At 45.4% G+C, this 21387-nt stretch overlaps 1 protein-coding gene across 10 annotated transcripts in view; it reads right to left on the bottom strand.

Annotated features, from left to right (window-relative positions):
• Positions 1–18189, bottom strand: part of LOC8028448 (collagen alpha chain CG42342) — a 420040-nt gene extending 401851 nt beyond the window's left edge. For 6 of the 10 annotated variants that reach the window (XM_040503852.2, XM_040503854.2, XM_042292412.1 and 3 more), the window contains exon 1: positions 17746–18188. In XM_040503852.2, coding sequence (XP_040359786.1) covers positions 17746–18048 — 303 coding nt within the window. In that variant the 5' untranslated portion in view covers positions 18049–18188. Of the gene's footprint in view, positions 1–17745 lie in introns of all 10 variants that reach the window. The other 4 variants (XM_042292410.1, XM_040503853.2, XM_040503858.2 and 1 more) reach the window with 3 other exon arrangements.
• Positions 18190–21387: the final 3198 nt, after the last annotated feature.

Below are 21387 nucleotides of genomic sequence, written 5' to 3'. Positions count from 1 at the left end.
GGCCCGGGGGTTGTTGTGGACGCGGCCGCAAGCGGCACTCGAAGATGACTCCTCTGCCACCCCAACGGCTGACCTCGCAGCCTTCTTGTCGTGAACAATAAGCGCGTGAGCGCTCGTGGATGTCTTATTTGTGAGTGTGATCCTCTGCAGTGACTCCGTAAATGCGAAGTTCTCCGGGGATGTCGGACTGTGAGACGCAGTATAGACCGAGCGTGAGGAAAGCAGCAAACAATGAGAACCCGGCATCGCCGTGGTGTGCCTATGGGTTGCAGAGTTCTTCCAACTCCTCGATCATGGTCACGTTATTTGTGGACCGTGTTGGCAATATGAGCTGCGTAAAGAGGATGAAAGCGTTGATGATCGTCAGCATGCGTCTCTGTCTCTTCGCCCGCTTTTCTCCTTGACCCATGACAATGCAACGCATGCGCGCTTGCGGCAATTTGCCCAGGAATTTCAGGAGGCATCCGCCATGAAATTGCAATCTCTCTCTTTTTCACACTCTCTCTCTCTCTCTCCCCCTCTTTCTCTCTAGTTTTAGTTGCTCCCTTTCTTAAATCAAGGTGCTTTACGGCGCCTAGTGGAGAAGCGCGCAAAACTGAGTACGCCTAAAGGTCCGTTCCCACACTTGTAACTCCGTAGGACCGAGTGCCTTTAAACCCCTTTAAATTTCTTCCGACGAGAGAATAGACTGGCATGCTGGCGCCATCTATGCGGTGATACTGGAACTGCATTTCACTCGAGCGAAGGTTTTCGCGGTATTTGCGAGGTCAGATGTTCACCCGCCGGCAATATGAAGGTGAACACCTACCTGGTTTCTTGCCTGTTTTGCGGCTCCCTAAAGTTATATTAACTCTCAACGTCTGAAATGGTACGTGGCGTGGGGTTTAAACTTTGCGTTCTAGCCCTCTTCTGGAACAGAGCTTGTTCCAAAACTTGCAGGAGCGTCAGAAACAAGAAGAGGGTTTTTCACCTTCATTTTGCTCACGGGTGTACGTACTTTGAGGTATGGTCGTTTATAAATCTAACAGCGGCGCTGTTAACTGAACCAAGGAATTTAGTGTCCATAATAAGTGGCGCACGTTCTTTCCCCCAGCCAGCAGCCGCCGATGTGCGCGAGCACACGCAACAAAAATGACGTCACAGACCTCCATTCGCGGTTATGATGACAGTGAAATGTATGGGCTTCACAAAGACGGGAGCCTTCCGTGGGCGTCCACAATTGTCGAGCTTGATTTTATTCAAACATATTTTGCGCCTTTTTTTTTTTTTTTTAGAATAATAAAAAAAAAAAAAACGAAAACCGTGACAGCTGTCATCGGAACATCCAACCACATAACAACCGACCATTTGCTCATCAGAAAACCTACAAACAGGGGTCTGTATGCAGGATACCATGCGATCCAGCTTGCGCCCGCGATGTCCTGGGGTCGGTAATGGTGTACAGGCCCGCGCCGTTAATTCCCGCGGTGTTTTCAGTTGTTAGGCGGTTGCTAGGCCTGACGTCGGTTCTAAAAAACGGACTCTTGAAGGAGCGAAGGTGCTCCCAGAGATCACCCAAGACAGTAGACGTCCAGGCTCTTCCCCTATATATGGCTCTGGTCGCGTCGTAAGAGATTTTAAAGGGGCCCTGCAATCATATTTAAGCGTCTACTTTTTTGCGGTTTCCACGTCTCTTGGGGTTCGAGCAAGCCAGCAGGCACGGAGAGAGTAACTAAATATCAGTGCGTCATATTTTCACCGGACGACGGGGAAACCTCCTTCACCTACGGGGGCGACCCGCAGTGCCGAAAGTGCGCGATATGTGAAGTCTTTGGTCGTGCGCTTACTACTGGTCAGAGCTGCTAAAAGCTTCTTTTTAGTCGAAATACAAAATATAAGTGGCGCAAACCGTTTCAGTTATTTATGAAAGTAGTTTATGTTCAGTATTTTAGATCAGAAAAGAAACAAATGCAGTTTATAAAGTACAGAAACAAGAAATGACCCGTCGACATACCCGCCACCAAGCGGTAGAAAAGGCTAGAAAGGGGTAGTGGTATCAGGCACCGACAAGCGGCGAGCGTAGAAAGGTCCCCGATGTACGTGGCGGCGCTGCAGTCGTATATGGGCTCGAGGATCTGACCGGTTCCGAGCGTTCCGAAGGCCTTCGGCGAGCGTTTGGCTTGCGGTTTGGCCGTTTGGCGGTATGGCAACGCGAAGTGGCTCCCGTTATGAACTGAACTTTACCCCGTGTTTGCGGTCGTTTGTGGCCAATGAAGTGTCATGCCGAATTAGTGTTTAATCGCGCAGCAAATGCAATGCGAGACGCCCGGGCTGCCCGCTTCATACAGCCGATCCAGAACATGCTTTAGTGGCGCCCTGTCGAGCCGTCGACACGGAGTCCGGCAGCCGTGAGCGCTCGCTGAGCTCACTACCAATCTTCTAGTTCACGGCCACTCGAGCGATCAAGGACGTCATGAAGGAGGTTATTTTTTGCCTGTTTTTGTAATTTTAATTTGACAATAACTTTTAAAATAAAGCGAAATTCGAGAAAATACAAGTTTCATTAGGTTACTACGTTCAGTGCGCTCAGGCTCCGTAAAAAAGTCCTTGCAGGGCCCCTTTAAGAGGTTTCAAAGCGCACGGTCCTAAGAAGTCACAAGTGTGTGAGAGGGCCTTAAGCATATGGCCTAAGGTTTTTGTTGTTTCTGCTTTTCTGTCGTTCTCTTTTGCGCTCTTTTTCTGGGGAAGGCCGGAGTGCGCGCGTTTTACGAAGCAAAGCGCCGCTATATATGTATAAACACGTGGAGTTTTCCTCTCGCCAGGGGTAACACGGAGGCATTCGAGGTAGGGGTTCGGTTGCCAAGGTGCAGAATCAATGAGATGAGCGCTACCTCAGCGCTCGGGCGGCAGTCGGCCTTTCGACTTCCGTCACTGGTTGCACGGATACTGGATATGGGTAATACGGTTAGATGCCAGCCATTTGACACAATCTGTATTTAAAAAAAAGTCCGAATATATTTATTCCTCGGAACTTCCTCCGGCCAATTCATTATGAAGAAAACCAATACAAAAAAAAAAATTGTAATATGTAAAACAAAACTTTTTTTAATGATTTTAGCTAGGGCATTACAGGATTTTTCTTGACTACATTCGGTTGCGAGGCTGCTATTGGCTGCAGCGGTATTTGTTTTTCTCTTTTTCAATTTTGCTTCTTCTGAGGCGTACGACCCCTATGTCTTCAGCCTCCGCTAACGTGACTGAGCAGATTAGCCGTCCCTTAGCCACATAAATCACTTTTCTACAAAAAAAAAAGAAAAGAAAAACACGGACAGGCACGTTTTTACAAACAGCTCTTGTAAAAACAAGTCAGAATTACGCTTATACGCTTCTTAAACGCAAAAATGTGTTCTCTAAACAACAAAACACAACAAAAAAAACTGGCATAAAAATAAAATAAAAAAAGCATATTCTTTTTTAAGTGTTTTTCTCGCTAGAACTAATACGACGGGTTCTGCTTCTCAATTTGTAGTGAAAGAACCGATACGTATACTATTTTTACTTTTCGATTCAGAAGTTTGGAAAATTGGAAGCTGTCCAATCTCGATAGACAGACTCGAAGAAGCCGGGTCCCGTCTCGCGACCAAAGAAAGCGGTCGTTGAAGACGGCCCAGGTCCTGCGACTCCTGCTCAATGACCCAAGCACCTCACATTATTTCCTCGCGCGACAAAAAAAAAGAGATGGAACATAACCGCGGCGGATTGACAGAGCCCAAGTCTATCAGCTGCGCGGAAAGAATTCCCACGGCCACGACGAACCAGCGGCGGCGACACGTTCGCGGACGACCCCTTCAAACCCCCACCATCGCGACCAATATTTCCCCAGCCCCTGCGGGACACTTCAATCGCGTCTCCCGTCACCGAAGACCTATATGATCGACTCGTCGTCGGGAGTCAATTGGTTTCCGGGACGTTGGGGTCCGAGGACCAATCGCAGCGGGGCCCTAATGAAGAGCCCGCTTGTCACGTGGTCCTCCTTTGTGGCCGGGTTGGAGTCTCACGCGCAGACGGAGCCTCGCTTCCGACGCGGGGGATGATGATGAAAGCCCCTCGGCCCGATGGCGAAGTTCGTGGACGGCGACCATTCATCGCGAGGGCCATTCACAAGAACCCCGACTTCCTGCCTTGCCTCGGAGAGAGAGCGCCGAGGCACGAGAGGACGAATGGCTGTGGTCTCGCCCATATGGATGAGCATCGGGCTTTCGGTGGTATAACGGCTATCCTGGGTGATGCGTGCTAAAGACCCCCGGGCAGTAGTACAGCACTGGCTAAATTACGCGACTACTGCGCGGGTCGACATTTACAACGTTCCATGGGGTTTGTTTTTGTCTTTTGAGTGGGATTTTGTCTTCTTTGGCGCGCGAGTTCGCTTTTTTGGTATTGGCATACCGAGTTTGAAAGAGTGCGGTGACGGGTCGCTGTCAGAGGGAAGGCGCCTCGGCGTATCTGTAGCTTTTACATAAAAGAAAATTGTATTCCGGGAGTCGACGTTAAAGGTTGACGTACCACGACGACCTTTTGCATGGTAGGAATTCCACCTGTCCTAAACACCGAGGCTATAGAGAAAATAAAAATGTCTGAGAAAAAAAAATATATGGCTCCGCTCGTTGCACGTTCGAAAGGGAGGTGATCCAAATGTGTGAGAGGGAAGGTACAGGAGTGAGAAGCATTCAGAAATAAGAAAGTGATCAGAAAAAAAATTACACCATCTTCCCGAGGGGAACCGTAAGGTGATGCGGAGCATCGCGGATCGTTACTAACGGTGTTATTAACGGTGTTAGTAACGTTGTTGAACTTCACGGTCCCGAACCTCAGGTTCTGCTGCTCGACGTTCTCGAACCGCCGCTGCTTCACGTTGTCGTAGTTCAGGGTCTGCCGCTCGCCTCAAGCGTTTGCGCTCAGCGTCGCGTGCCCTTCGCTGCGCAGCTTTGTCTTCAGTGGACGTAGCGTTCCTGTTAGTTTGTGGGGTGGTTCTGACGCTTGCTTGCGCCAACCCACTAACTGACGGGACTGTTGCTTCCATCACACTTCATCGGAAGAACGGAGTGAAGTGGAGTCAACAGCGGTGAACTGAACGCGCGCAGCGCGCTACCGCTGCCTATATTCACACTTGAAGGAGAGGAGACTAGGGGAGGAGAGTTGCGCATGCGCGCGCGCGGTGTAAATATAAGCGAACGCACGCGAAGTGCACGCAGCTGGTAGAAAGAGAGAGCGGAGAGGGTAACGCGCAGCTGTAGGAGAGAGGGAAGGAGGAGAGTTGCGCATGCGTAGTGTGAGTGCGAACTACGACGCCGCGGGACATAGGCCCGAGCAAGAGATGCTCCGCATATAAAAAAAAAAAAAAAAAAAGTGAGCCCAAAAAAGCTGCTAAAAGAAAGAACACTAATGGAAGGCGAAACATGAACTCCATTCGAATGCAAATGGCAGTTCCTCGTGTAATGTCTTATGCAGAAAATTGGCTTCGTCAACAAACTATCGAGTTTCACCATATTGGAGTGGTTCAACATTAAGCCACCAAGCGGGAAAGGAAAGTTAGCATTTTCTGTGCGACGGAGGAGGGCACTTCAAAGACGTCATCAAATTACGCGAGACCAGAATGAAGACAGAAAGGATTCATCGCAACACCACTGTGAGAAGCTTCGAAGAAAACGCTTACATTTGTTCAGTAAACGGATGCCGCGGCGAAAGTCTTTATGCCCTTCCGCGTTCCGTGGCTTGGTGAGCTTCTTCCCTTTGCGATAGGAAGAGGGCACATTCACCGACGAGAAAGCGAGATAAAACCCACGACAAAAGGAAGAAGGGTGGCTCTCGGCGCTCGCGGAGGTCGGCACTATTCGAACTCTGCGAAAGCATTTGAATAATTGGAAGATTTACGCGCGAACAGACGCCTTCAAATCACCAGCGTCTTCTCGCCTACGCTTCGCCACCAGCTTACGATGAACAGCAGAGGACGTATACGAGTCATCGAGGCCAATCCCATGCCGCGTGAGTGTCACGTGCCCAACGGGAAGGGCACGGCGACGAGCGGGAAGCGTCGTCACGTGCTATGCACCCACAGCACTGGATCGACTGGATGGCTCGTAGGGCGTCAGCTGCGGTCCACCGTCAGGTGAAAGGGAAGGCCTAAAGAATCCGTCTCGTCCCGCGGAATCGCGGCCAAACTCGTTCTCTTTATCGCGAACGAAATTTAAATCCCGAAACCGTCTCCTCCCAACTCGCGCGCGAGAGCGGGGTGGGGCTGAATAGCGTTACCGCTTAAACAATAGGCGACCTCCTGGCTACGATATACCACAAACGGGACTGCAATTGTTCCTGCAAAATGACACACGGATAAAACGAAAAAAAAAATAATAAAACTAAACGCAGAACTCCCGCATCGTATGTATGGCCATTAGTACAGTTCCCGCCGTCTGGCGTACTTCTGCAGCGCCGTGCGGTCGGGCGACGACTCGGGTGCCTGGTCAGGGTCCGTAGTGAGCGACGGATTTGGGGAAGTCCCCGCGAAACGTGCTTTGCATTAAAACGACGCGGTCCCACAGACCAATTTGCATGCGCCAGGCGCAGTCTGAATTTGGGAACTGGCGAAGCGTAATCGCCCCCCCCCCCCCCCCCCCGCCCCTGTCCCCCCTCTCTCTCCACTCTCGCGTACATTCACACACACACACACACTCGCAGACGGGCCGAGTAAATTGGACGGGCATGTCGAACAAACTCACGCGATTTGGGGACATCACATCACGTCGGCCTTTTTCGCCTGAATGAATGAACAAATGTGTCCATTAGTGCATCGGTGGTCGGAAGGGTTAACGCACCTCAGCTCGGAGCAAGCGTAGCGAAAGCTCGTACTGCAGAACGCAGGGATCCTGTGCTCAATCCGTACACCTGCCCGTTTCGACCTGGATGAGCATCGTACCAGCCGGCGTGAGGTCGTGTGTCGCTACTGCGCGGACCACGTTAAAAACCCCAGGCTGCCGGTTGTCCTGCACTGGCTAAATGTATCATCTACAGCCGCGACACCAGACGCCCGTTGGGGCTGACTAGCTTCCGGCTCTGTCAACATACATACAGCACAATTATTGCTATTTTCCATTGTTGCCTTCGCAAATGCATATGTCGGGGTACGTGGACCAGACCAAGCTTTTCTGGGTGCGAACATTTCGGTACGTACGGAAGAATTGCAATTCGCAAGAAAGAAGTGGCCGCCACGGCAGACTATAACTAGAGACAGTTCATAAATAAGCATATAATCAGGTTTGGGAGATTTCCGTGGGCTAGAACGGTCAGGTGCTGTATACTATTTAACAACATTAAAGAATAAGGAGAGAGACGCGTATTTCACCGGAAGTTAGTGATGCAAAACTATAGATATATAGGGGAAGCAAAATTTAACTATCGATAGCGCTATTGAGACAATCAATACTAAAATCAATATCGTAAAACTATCGATAATCGACTATCGTGAAACTCGATAGCGTTCTATCAATAGCCGACTTTCGCAAAATTGTTTATTCGGAACTCCAGCCCACCGCTAGCCCTCTCGCGGACGAAAAAAGAACCAGAGGAGCCGGGATGGGCGGCGGCGGCGACGCAGAGACGGTGGCAGGGATTTTCGACCTTGGCGCCTCGGTGTTGCTATTACCGCATGGCTCTCGTCGGCGTGCTCGTGCGTGAAGCAGTTTTAATGAAAAAAAGTGAGTGTGCTAAGATAGGTACTGTTGTGTTTCGCCTCGCAAAAGCGTTGTACGAAGGGACCGGAATGTCTAATTTCATTAGGGACTTTTCGTATATCGCATATGCTGAGGATTTCTGGATCTTGTGGTCGCCAGCGCAATCTGTTAAGGCACACGCTCCCGCTAGTAGTGTAGAGCTCTAGCGCACAGTCTACGAAAGGTCTATCCTTTGCCCTAAGTAGAAGAAAACTGGTCGCGCAACGGTGTGTCCAGCATTAGACATCGGGAATGTGTTCGCGTTTTAAGGCCGTTACAAGGAACATAACCATTTCCTCCGAGCACTTTGGAAAGACGAAATCCGCGTACTTGCTTTCAGGTAACTGCAAAAGGAAATGAAGAAATGCTCGAAGCATTTTAAGCGCGTCTGTGTTAGCCAGCCGTCCGTGAAGAGAACTTAGAACGAGCAGTTTTGGCGAGGTGGGTCGTAACGTTGCAAACAACACGGTACACAAATGTACAGTATATTAAAGTATTTATTTTAATAGACCAATAAATAAAACCCTTTAACACGCCGATGACGTTAATAGGCAGTTTTAGCATAGCGTTACCTCAGGCTACCGTGAGCACGGCAACACTCCTGGCGCGCGATGAAAATTATGCTTCAAAGGCGCAGCGCGAGCTTCCGGCTGCAATGCTGCACCGTACGGTAGCCTGCTGTCACGCTATCCTCAAACTTCCTATTAGTAACCATAGCGCAGTCGTGTTGCAATACACTAAAAACCGTCGCGACGGTGAACAGCGACTTGTAAACCTGTGACAAGAAGACATCAATACTGTAAACGCTGCTCTTCTGGAGCTGAACGGTCACGCTGGACGGTCAACATGCGCGGCTCACCTTTAGAGCACTAATGGCCAGACAAAGCGCAAACGTCACCGATGTCTTCATCACCCTCAAAAATATTCGCCACAAACAGTGACGTGACCGGTGCCCGAAACGCGCTCGCTTTCCAGAAAGCTTACACAAGTTGAGGCTTACGGCAACTTTTAAATATCATGCTCGTTTTCCTAACGCATATCAACATCTCCGTCACCCTTAATACGCTTCTGCCCTGACCATTTCGCATCTGTAGGCAAATAAATTATTTTTAGCGCACTGACCGGCGTCAGCGAGTAGGCATGGGAAATCCTGGAGAATCAATCCCCGTCTCTTCCGCCATTTTGAAACTACCGCCCCGCCATCTATGGGGCCGTTGGAGTTGCTATTATCCAACTATCGTAGTGCTATCAATGGGGTTTTATTAGGTGACGTACGAAGAACGCCTAGGAAATGTCGTGTAGCTCGGAGAAAAACGCAACTGCAGTTAAGGAATGATCGAGGAACAGTCGACCTATTGGAAAACAATTACAAAACGGTAGAAATCTTCCTGAAAAACTATTGACAGTAAACTATTTAAAATATTTATTGTATGTTATTAAAAAACTATGAATAAAAGATATCAACTCAATACATTCACAAACTTTTTATATGTTTTTTTTTTTTTTTTTAGATGTGCTTTTTGCTTTCTAAGAGCTCAATTAAAAAAAATGGATTTCCCTGTCGTGCCTGATTAGTGAACTATATATGTCTTGCATAAATCCATAACCCTGCTTGAATGTAATGGTGGCGATGGTGATCGAAAGCGCAAGTATGGGGGACATGACTTTTACCCCGAGAAAAAGATAGGTGTGGCGTATGTTCGAAACAAAGAGGTTGCGAGAAAGAAAAGAAACAATATTGCCTTTCGGATTCGCAAGCCTTCTTCACTGAAATAATGCCTCATTGCCAGCAATATCGTTACTTAGATCCCAAGAATTATTTTTCGTTTATTTTTGATCCAGTTAACGTTATGTTCCCAAAGTTAGTATTTAAAGAATGGAAAAACTAAAAGCATAAGTAACTATGTTTTTTTTTATATATATAAGCGTTTTATCTGCTAATGTTCAATTTGAAGTCTGCACAAAAAATCTACGTTATATTTGTTGATTCAAATATATTTATTTATAGATTAAGTGACGGCTTCTGTATTTTTTTCTTATACCAACAGGTAAATATTTGCGCCATTGTTAATAAACTTTGCCCAAATAGAACCAAACAAAGAGTGGCAACATATCATGGCATACAACGTAAGTGCTTTCGTGAACAGCTAATTTCCGATTTTCGGAAATTCGCTAAAAATCGTAATCAGAAGACAAACTAATTATGATCCCCAGCAGAGTACTCATTTTCACCTGTCAGAGGTCAAGGCTATGAAAAGGAATATATATCACTGAATCATTGTTTACTGTTTCTTCTTTTAGACTAGAAGTCCGGAATGCTGGCGCAAAAGGCGACCAAAGCCACCTGACTGACAAGGCGGTTTTGGTCACACAAGCGTGAAACAAACATGTGAACACCCTCATGCTAAATGTCTTCAGCGAGTGTTTTCCTTAGCTCCAAGACGAAAATAAAAATTCTGAATATACTTAATAGTTTTACAAATGCGGGCGTACTAAAGTGTGTTTTCACCTGAACCCCATGAATATGCAAAATATGTTCGCAAGAAAACTAGGAGACCGAATGCGACTATGTTTGGTTCCCTTTCAGTTTCATGTTTCTCCCAAAACCACGCGTTGTCTGCCCCTACATATCCGTCGTCATTCCATTTTTGGATGACTGACTTTCGATAGTATGGATAGTCGGCTAAAAGCCAACTATCGATTGCACCATCGCAAGTACTATTGATAGTCAATTATCGATAATACTATCGATGGTACTATCGATAGTAAACTATCAATAATACTTTCGATGGTACTATTGATAGCCAACTATCGATAGTTTCGGAAACACCTATCGATAGTATCGACAGTCAATTTTTCGATAGTTTTGCATCACTACCGGAAGTAACTGCTTCTCCAGGGAAACTCAAGAGTGTATAGAGCGGTTCAGTGAACGAAGAATACTGTATGTAAAAGTGAGAGCAGGTCGTCCGAAAGGCGTTGATGAATACTACGAATGTGGCTCAACCTCTGGTATTCGCCCTTTCTCGCGTACACTTCCGGTTCCGAACTAGACGGCGGCTTTTTGCAGCATTTTCGGACTCCAATCTACGCGCCCTCTTATGGGAATGGTCGCTTCTAGCAATGTAAGACGTAATTCACTCTTACGGTGAAAGCACGAAGAGCAAGAAACTAGGAAATATACGCGGACCGGAAGACTGCCGGGGCTAACCGAAAGATGGCGCTGCTGAGGGTGTTGCTAAACAAAAGAAGAAACAGACGGGGGGGAGGCAATATTTGCTCGTTATTTTTTTACATTATTTTTTTTCTAATGTTAGTTAAACGGTTTAGATACGGCTTCGAAAATCTAGACCCGCGGGACAGTTCAACCTCTATGCAAGCAGTTACACACAATTGCCATACGCGGGTGTAGGGTACCTGAAACAGATCGCTGGATGGGCTTCGTAAATAGTGTGTGTGTGTGTGTGTGTGTGTGTGGGGGGGGGGGGGGGGGGTTATGTTAGAGACGCGTCCCATACCCACTATACGGCTACAAGTTTCATATTTATAACTGTACAAAGGTTTCCGCACAAATATAACCCAAACCAAGACGGACAGAAAAAAAAAGGTACACATATTTACTCTACGGCAGCCATTATTGTGTTTTCATCATATCAACCGGAGTTTTCAGACTACATAATGCTTTAAAAAAAATTAAAAAAAAAAATCAACAAATAGTCCGCGTACGTGATTTGCCGTACAACGTCTCCTTAAAAAAAATAAGCAAAAAAGTTACCGCGAATATACATGTATTGACCGCCGCGCGCTCAGTCTCTGCCCAAACGTAGCGATAGCGTTCCGGACCAGATGCCAAAGTTTCAAAAATGGCCGTTCTCTTATTCGAAAGATTAAAAAAAAAAAGGATTTTTGAATGTTTCAATGGGAAAATGGGAAACCTGTTCCCGCTATACCCCACGCTTTCTTTCTTTTTTTTTTATGGGATTTTTTTGGATTGCCTTTTCGCGTTGAAGAATTTCTGAAAATGGCTTTTAACTTTTTTGATTTAGTTAACAGAAAACTCTGAAACAACTTTGACATCTGGTCCGAACCGCTTGCGCTACATATGGGCGAAGACTGAACGTTCGGCGGTGCGTCCTTTATTTTTGCAACAAAAAGAAAAACCCGGTTTGTTTGTTTGTTTTCTCTAGGTGAGACGCTGTAGTTTGTTTGATCCTGGTCTCTCATTTCGGACGGAGGCTATTCGTTTGGTCCAGGAACGTGCCGAGAGTGTCCGGACCCTGCGGCCGGCTCCTCCGGGCACCGCGAGGAAAGGGTTAATTGGCCGAGCGGCTGGCCGTCGGAGAAATTCGAAGAAAGAGAGATTGTCGCCAGCTTTAGTTCTTAGTTTTTCGTTGGGTCTCTCTCCGTTCTTCACCAGACCCCACGGCTGCTGTGAGCCGCTGAATATACATTCGGGCTCAAGAAACTAAGGTGAACAGCCATCGGATCTACGTAATGTCAACATTAAACGAAGGGGAAAAAAAAATCGATAGCAATTGACTGCGACTGCAGAACGTAAACATTAAAGACAAAAAATACATAAAACTAGACTGTCCGGATATTTAATGTCTGCGCCGCTTAGCGGTAAAGTGAGGTTAAACTTGGGACTGCGTGAGTGGTTAATACATTTCGCTCCGCAAACAACCAGATAAGTTCCCAAATACTTACCTTTCGGTTGATGGTAAAACACACACGTTTTAATATACAATCTAATTTTATACGAGGTGAGTGTTTATGAGTTTATTGAGTCACTCTTGAACCTGTCACTCACTGCCACTCATCATTTTTTGATCGTACCGCGAGGGATAGGAGCCAGTTTCCATCCTCGCTATTTCCTGCGTCGTATTCACCATGCGCGCTCATTACTTCTCTTTATGTACCCATCTCCTGATATACTGTTTTAAAAACGCAAAAAGATCACGTACCGAAAAAAAAAAAAACTTTCATTTTGATTATATAATTGTATCACAGCCTGTAGCTCGGATTCGTCGGGTAACATTCAAATAACCTTTTTAAACGACAGTGTGCCATGCCAAATAGAACGAAATTAGTACACGAAGCAAATTAGAAACATCAGGGCAGTAGCTAACCGTATGAAGTTAAAACTCTACACGATGACAGTAGTTTGACCCGTGTTTCTCCAAGGTTAACTAATAGTCTGTTTACGAGAGTGTGTACTGCACCTATTGTCATCTAATAGCTGCTGCGAAAGTTATCTCTTGAGGGGGCACGGCGAGCACGTATTGGACGCGAGTATTGAGTCAGCGTTCGTCGCGGACTCGGGACCAATCACACGTTCGCGCTGGAAGCGAAGCCAAAAACGTGGGGTCCGACAATGTTGCCTGATAGGATTTGTTTTGTCCCATCTCAGGTGCTGCGGTTTGAGCATAACTTATCATCGAAAACGCTCTGTTCTATCTCATACGTACACTATACGGATCGTAATCTAATTTCTTTTTAATAAATTATACTTCTGATAAAATATCAGATCAATGAATTATTTGTATGCAGTCTTGAAAGGGAATATATTATATTGATACTATAATATTACGACACTTGTTTAGGTGTTTTCAGTTACTTGAAGAGACATTCAAGGTATATGTTCTTAGAGCACCTCAGGTAAGATAACATTAAAAAAAAAATTTTGGTTTATATATTATACAAGTCCGGGAACTTAAAAACAGTATTTTAGGCGTTACCGAAAAAAGTAACAAAATACGTTAAGCGTTACTTGCAAATAAAAGTGACGCGTTACGGACTTACGTTACCTATAAAAAAAAAAGGAACGCGTTATCATTACTGTTAACAATAAAAAGTAACGCACGTTACTTTTGTGTTACTTGTTTTAATTATCAACTACCACGCTTTACTGTTTAGACGGTACAGGTATGCATAAGCGATCAATAAACATTATGTTCATGCAGAAAGATTACTTTCTTTTTTCTAAAGCTTCACCTAAATACTTACGAGTGCGCAAAAAAAAAAAAAAAAAAAAAACACCGAAAACTCAGAAAGCCCCAAAACTCAGAAAGCGCCTAAAAAAAAAAATAAGTGCAACTTTTTTACGTATTTGGAAGAAGTAACGAGTGACGTAACTACGTTACACGTCACTTGAAATAAGTAACGTAAGTACGTTACCCGTTTTATGTTTTGAAAAAGTAACATGCACGTTACTACATAACCGAAAAAAAGTAACTCGCTGCCCGTAAGACCGTTACTTGTAACGCGTTCCCGCCAACACTACTTAAAAGACATGGTAGCTGCGATTTGGTAAAAAAGAAATACAAGAACGCCACGTTTTCGTCGGGAGGAAGGCAGGTGCGTTGTTAAATATTTAAAGCTACAAGAGAAGAGGTCCGCCAGGTTATTACATTATGCGCATTCCTGTCTCGTTCTTCTTTATTTTAATCAAATGTAATTGCTCGTGCGTGCACTACTTAACAAAGACTCTAATGGGAAACGCGAAGCCGAACTCCTTTTATAGCGCTTTCTCGAAAAAGTTGAATCACCTGCACGTCTTGGCGTTCGCGTTTTATTTCCTCACCAAAAGAACCACCGCGAAAACACGGTTAGCATGCGCGAAGCTTGCTCTAAAAGAAGTGCCAGACAAAATAAAAATGGCACAAGAAGACAAGGCCGAAGGCAGAAAACAAAAAACAGGACGAACATTCTCCAGAGGAGCATGATTCAAGACGGAGTAACCGTCGCACGTTACTAAATATCTCGTTTATTGTTTCCTTTGATAAAAAATAACACTTATAAAAAAATATTTAAAAAAGTGGGCATAGGTACGCGTGAGAAGAACCGTTAATTAGGGCGTACCGAAGCCGGCCGCCAAAAACGTGTTAAAGTAATTCATTGGCGCAATTTCTTTTTCGGAGAAGCGCGGTTGCAGGCCAGCCGTGAAACGCGCAAATTTTTCAAACGAGGGATCAAGCGTATATAGCTGCCGCGTCTTTGGTTGCAGGTCTTTAAGCTTTATTGCACGCACACACACACGCACGCACGCGCAGACACAAACACACACACACAAATATATATATATATATATATATATATATATATATATATATATACATAATAAAACGCTCTAATAATCAGGATAGATACGTGAGCCTTGTAATCAGATTTTGATGCCCGTCGGGTTTCGTTTAACGCTCGCCGGTGTTGAAAGAAAGCGATGCTGCTTTCATTTAATTTGCGTTTATTGCCCGCGCTATCCCCTTAAAATTTAATCAGGATTCACGGCTTGCCCCTTTGAAGCTGCGGCACAAAAAACGCCCAAGGTAATTCTTTTTTTTTCTTCTTTTTTTTTTTTTTTTTTGCTCGAGCAGTATGTTTTGTGGAAGTCCGTTCGCGCATGTCTGGATGCGAATACCTTGCGGATGTTTGTTTTGAGCCAAGTTAACTCTGCAACTGTCTTGTAAAACGTTTAAGGAGAAGGGAAGTAGGCAAATGAAATAAAAACAAAGGTGGACATAAACAAAGCAGCAACGAGAATATATATATATATATATATATATATATATATATATATATATATATATATATATATATATATATATATATATATATATACATTAACATTTAGGAACTAGAAAGCTTTGGGAGTTAAGCAAAAGCAGGCGCAACAAACATAAAATGCCAGCCTCAATTGGGCCCATATTCAAACTAAATAAAAATTTACTAAAACAATTGCAAAGTCTAAAAAACGGCCACTTTGGATTTCTATAATATTGCGTACAAGTTCTTATCACGTGGAACGTTCTTCTTAAACTAATACAACGTGGTAAGCTATCCTATTAATTAGCACACATATGAAAAGGCCGAAATGATGCCAGACGTCCCAGAAACCTCGGGCTCCCGCTGCTAAGCAGCTGGCGTCTTATATTTCGAAATAAATTCGAGTCTCTAAACTCTAAAAAATAAAAGCAAAGACAAAAAGTAACCTTCAGTTCCATTACCCAGGTAGTTGAAACCCAGAAGTTCTTGCTCAGATGAAAGACACCGATCTTCTACGTGAAATTGGCCAGGAACATAATCATGGAATACATGAGGACGGCTTGTCCGGTAAGCCGTAAGGGGAGTTTCTTCAAAATGCTTAGCCATAGAGCGAGCATAGCACAAATAATCTTACTTTTTTGTTCCCGGCCGGAGGCGGCTGGTGTGCTCCACGTGTTTTGGTTCACGCTATTTTGAGCTGGATTGCCTTCTCGTTGCAGAAATTGTAACTGGCGTGGCGAATATTTGCTCTCCACGATAAACCTTTTCTCCTCATTAGTTTCGTAATGCTGTGCCGAAAGGTTTCAGAGCGAAGCATAAACGAAGACGGCATGTGATGTAGGCACTTCGTTTCAAGTTCGAGAGGGAACAAGAGCTATAGTGGCAAAACACCGCACCTGAACGTGCGGAGTCATCGTTTCTTGAGGATTCGATGTCACCCGGCTCAACTAACAGCCTTAACTTTAATCCGAGCCTGCTGTCCGCGATTATAGTGTGACAGAAGCGTCAAGGCTACCCCGTCTAGTGTATCTGTATTGTGTATTTGTATATATAGAGCACGTTTTCATCTCTGCACACGTTTCCAGTAGCATTGTAGACAGGTGCGAATGCCAGACTCTCATATATATTACTTTTTGGTTCGACTTCGCTGTTATAGATAAAGAAAGAATAAACGATTAACGCTGGGACAACACAACCACATCTTTGAAAGTGTTACACTGAGTCGGGTCAAAGCGTGCCTCTATGACAAGAACCTCACGTTTTGTTTTAGGCACTTCACACGCTTACTGAAAGTGCTGTAACTATTTATGATCTTTAGTATACTGTTTTTCAAAGCTTAGCAATAATGTGTTCAGCGAGTCAGGGTCTTCTAAATGTGCCCCTTTGTAGAAACTTGGGTATACGTAGAGCTTTGCAGACAATCTACTTCTATTTACTTATCTAGATCACCGCGACTACCATGTCGATATATGATCAGCTGACTGCAACTTGTTGAAAGCACGCACAAAATGACAATTGGCTGCTCAAGTGGGCAGAGCCGACACAACTCGTTGCCAGTGTTGTGAACGCTGACGAGCGTTCAGACACAGACAATTGATAGCACTTACGCAAAAGCGTCAGCGTGGTCGGACAAAAATCAGGTAAGGCACCAAGAGGTCGTTAGAAGTAGGTGTAACATTTATTCCAGGGCTGCGATTTCTTTCTTCAAGATATATATATATATATATATTAAGTCAAAGATCCGTACTTTCAGAGTTGGTATGCTAGGAGTTTATTGTATGTATTACGACACTTTCGCGGAGAGGGTCGGCTTCGTCAGGAGATGGATATATATATGTAATCGCATTTTCGGCATAAGTGTCATCACAAGCGTTTGGAAGATGACGGCGCGACCAGGGGGATGGGGGGGGGGGGGGGGGGGGGCGTTAATTTGGGGTCGTGCTATGAAGAACAAATGTCCGGAGTATAGAAGACGCAACGTCTCCCCTCCGCCTTCATGCATGAAGATATGGTGTAGCATCGTGACCAATAGACCTTTTTTCGAAAGACTGCTCTGTATCGGCAGCTGTGGAATCCCTACACAATAGCGGGCTAAGACCTCAACGTCACGGCACACTTGTTGCGTTTGGTTGGAATGGAAGGCAAGACACACCCACAGAAAAAGGTGATGCGCGCAGTGACGTTAAACTATCGGCGCTGTCTGACTGGCTCGTCGGCTCCTTGCATTGGCCGCGCTTCGGCGTTCTCTGTGTATAGAATGACTTGCACGTTCCACGAAGTCAGCTGCTCCACCATTGTGCAGTGGTTCCCACATTCCAATAATCGGCACGTGACTTTCGAAAGGGGTCTATTCAGTGACGTATGCCAGGGCTAACAAGATCGAGAATCAGCCTGGTATCACGGAGACACCAAGCGCGCATCGGACAACTCCACCGCGTGGACACCGGGGTCGGGACCTCACCTGTTGCTGGGCGGGCGCCGTGTCATCCATCGCCCGGAGCTTTTCCTCGAGCACGCTCACTCTGTCTTCGAGGCGGTGCAGCCTCACCACGCACAACACGGTCACTGTCACTAGGCCGGCCATGAGGAACCACTGCACCGCCAGGGCGGCCACTTTGGACGCGCGGCTCCACGCCGAGTACGACGACTGCGGAGGAAACGGCGGCGGAGACATGTCGCGTCCCAAATGCAACGTCGACTTGGCCGTCCAGGACGACCTCGGAGACGTCTTCGACGACGGTAGCTGAACGTCCGAGGTGCCCATGACTGGTAAGCTCCGTCTGGTCCGCCGGCGCAGGCGAGGTGCTCAGGAGCGCGTGGTCATCGCGGTACGGTTCGGCGCCGACGTCTCGGCCATGCGTGGGGCCCTCTCCGATCGTCGTCCGCGCGTGCCGGGCAACGACTGGCGGTCGCTTTCGGAACGCCCGCCTTTCGGGGGGCTGCACCCCCTCGCCTCGCACTCGACCGGCGCGCGTCCGCTCTGGAAGGCCTGGGTGTGTCGATACGTCGCCAGACGGCGCCACGCGACGGTGTTTTGGACTAGAGAGCCTAGATTTGAGAGAGATTGCCACTCACGAGCAACGAGGTTGCTCACGAGTCACAACTATTGCATGAGTCGTCGCGTGGCATCGAGGGTAGCGGGTGGACAGGCGGAGACGCTTCCAGACGATCGACGCTCTCACCTCATCTTCGTTCTTTGTACCAGACTTCTACGTAGTTCAACTACTCTACTCAAGGTACTGTAGTTTAACTACTTTTCTGAGTAGTTTAGTAACTTTCATTTACATTTTCTTTTCGGCAATTAGTGGTTTAATTACTTTTTTGAGTAACTTCTACTCAAGTCACAAATTACTTTCGAATTTTAGTGGTTGTTCTGCCTATCTACAAACACTCCTGCACAAAGGAGATAAGATGTTGGAAGATCAGCTGGTATTTGCAAAGAGGGGGAAGTATGCGACGTAGGAAAGGGGGGCAAGAAAATGATCTGGAGAATCCAAACCATTTTCAATGGTTTGGATTCTCCAAACCATTGAAAATCAATGGTTTGGAAAATTATTTAAAAAAAATAATTTTCACAAGACCCCCCCCCCCCCCCCCCCCCTTCCCCCTGACACAACACTGCTACGAGGCGCGGGGGGAGAGGCCGAGTAACTGCGGGATCAGCGCCGAAGACTGTATCTGTGTCCCGAAGCTCAAGGAGGCTTGACCCAATTAAAGAAAGGGCTGGTCCCTGCTTCTGCCCGAACGTAGAAACTCTCGCCCACTACAGGAGGTGCAGGCACTGCATCCTCACTCAAAAGAAGCAACATGTAGCACCTGCTTTGAAACCCATCCGTAGTTCGCGCTGTACTCAAAGAATCGCGTGCTAAAGGGCAACGCAAAGATTACCTTTTTGACGTTGCCTTTCCTCCCAAAACTCAGAATATGCAGATCATCAAAGATTCGTTTGAGAAACCTGTAGTAATTCCCCAAACGTTTTTATATAAAAAATAATAAACAAGCAGTGTAGGGAAATAATAAACAAGCAGTGTAGGGAAATAATAAACAAGCAGTGTAGGGAAGTACTCTAAGTACATGGTACTTAAGGTATTACTGTTTAGAACATTTTTACTTTACTTGAAGTGAATTCTTTGAACATGTACTTGGTATTTTTCGAGGAAAGTAAAACTCCCGACTTCAATGTACATTCCCCGAATTTGAAAACAAAAAATGGCGGAACCGTCGTGTGAAAACGCGCTCTTTCGAGACGTCATCTGGTCATTCCTCTGAGTGAAGTAATGGCGGCTGTAAGACCGATGGAAATAACTGCCCTATAATTTGATTGTGTCAAATAGTTTGCAAGCGAGAGTAAAGCAACTACTCTGCGGCGACTTGACCTTATACAATATTTGCTGCCATTTCCGTAAAAAACTGTTGCACCTCCGATTACCCCCGGAGCAATCCATACCAGTTAAAAAAACACTGACTGTATAGGGAATGAAAGGGCATCATGAAAGATTGTGTTAAAAGTGATTGTACTTTATCTTGAAATATATTGTATTTATAGTACGTTACTTCAAGTACATTGCACCCGGCGTACTTACTGCTTTACTTGAAGTACATAACGTCGCATTTACTTTGTACTTTACTTCAAGTAATTTTAAGATGTACTTCACGCAACACTGTAAACAAGCATGCACTGTCTAAAAAATCAAGCTCAGGCAGTGCTAAACCTCAAAGTAGAAAGGACACATTCGCAGTACATCATTGACCAAACAAACAAGAAGGTACAAAACAATTAGGCACGCAGAAGCAGAACCAGCTATTTAAACATTTCTGTGAAAAAAAAAAAAAGCCAATTCATGTTTGGCTAGCACAATTTCGCTAACGTATCAAAACGTCTGTACTTTCTTTTACCATAAGAAAACATGTAAAAGTAACTTCAAAAGTAATTCGCTACTTTGTCAGGGTAGTTAGTAATTTACTCAATTACTATCTCTGAGTAACTTCTACTCTACTCAAATTACTTTTGACGTCAATACTCAGTAACTTAACTACTTTTTTTGAGTAACTTGTACATGTCTGCTTTGTACTACAAACTCGGAGCATAAACCCTGTGACACCGATCGAGATGTCGGAAACGCTCTCAGATCTAGGCACCAGTGTTGCGGAATGGGCACCCCCATTCCATTCCAATTCCATTCCGGGGAATTGGAGTTTTCGAGAATTCAATTCCTTTCAACTCCTAGGAATGGGGGCACGGGGCCCATTCCCACTCCTGGAATGGCTGAGTCGCTCCATTCCATTCCTCCAATTCCTAAACGCTAAAAGTGTAATTTGACAGCTGCATTACGTTACAGGGTTGGGCAGAAATATTCAGAAATGTATTTAGAAATACAAATACTGGGATAGATGAAAATAGTTGCTAAGATACTGATACTCAAGTCTCAAATATATCTATAAAAATGTATCGTGATACGTATCGGAAATACATCTCAAAAAGAGGCAAAGAGTCTTTGGAAATACAAATACAAGAATACATTTTAGGGAGGGCAGAAATACAAATACTGATAATACAATACATTTTTCAAATTTCTTTGAGACGCCAACTGAAATGAGGCTTTAAGTTTGAAGTGGAAGTTTCTTTCTTTATTTTTTTTCGTCCCGAAATTACTTTTCCGCAGGCTTGGCACTTCGCTTTGAAGGTAGTGGTTCCGGACAAGAGTCCTAAATGGGTTTAAAAAACGTTCCATCAAGGATTGACCGCGGCCCCTTCCCCGGCATCCTGTCTGACTGACCCAGTGATGCGAAAAGACTTCGACCTCTAAAATAAATTCCATCAAGACATCACCACTTCCCTGTCCAATAAGGGCGCCCCTGTCAGCACTGATCACATGACATCACGGTGGGATAAACTAGTATTCTTGAATCTGTAGGTGTTGCCTTGAACATGAAACTTTACCCACGCTGCTGTATCAAAAGACAATGCATACTTTCGTGGTCGCTGATCTCGTTGAAGACTATGCAGGAAGTTGCATTTGGAATTTTCGAGAAAAGTGGACCACCTGAAGCATCCTGAAGCACATGTATTATCTTCTGTTACGGTTGAAAAATCGATATGGTG

The sequence above is a fragment of the Ixodes scapularis genome, unplaced genomic scaffold (assembly GCF_016920785.2).
Source record: "Ixodes scapularis isolate PalLabHiFi unplaced genomic scaffold, ASM1692078v2 PGA_scaffold3__209_contigs__length_174095766, whole genome shotgun sequence".
Lineage (NCBI taxonomy): Eukaryota > Metazoa > Arthropoda > Arachnida > Ixodida > Ixodidae > Ixodes > Ixodes scapularis.
Note: the sequence above shows the minus strand (reverse complement) of the source record. Positions and strands in the feature narration are given on the sequence as shown.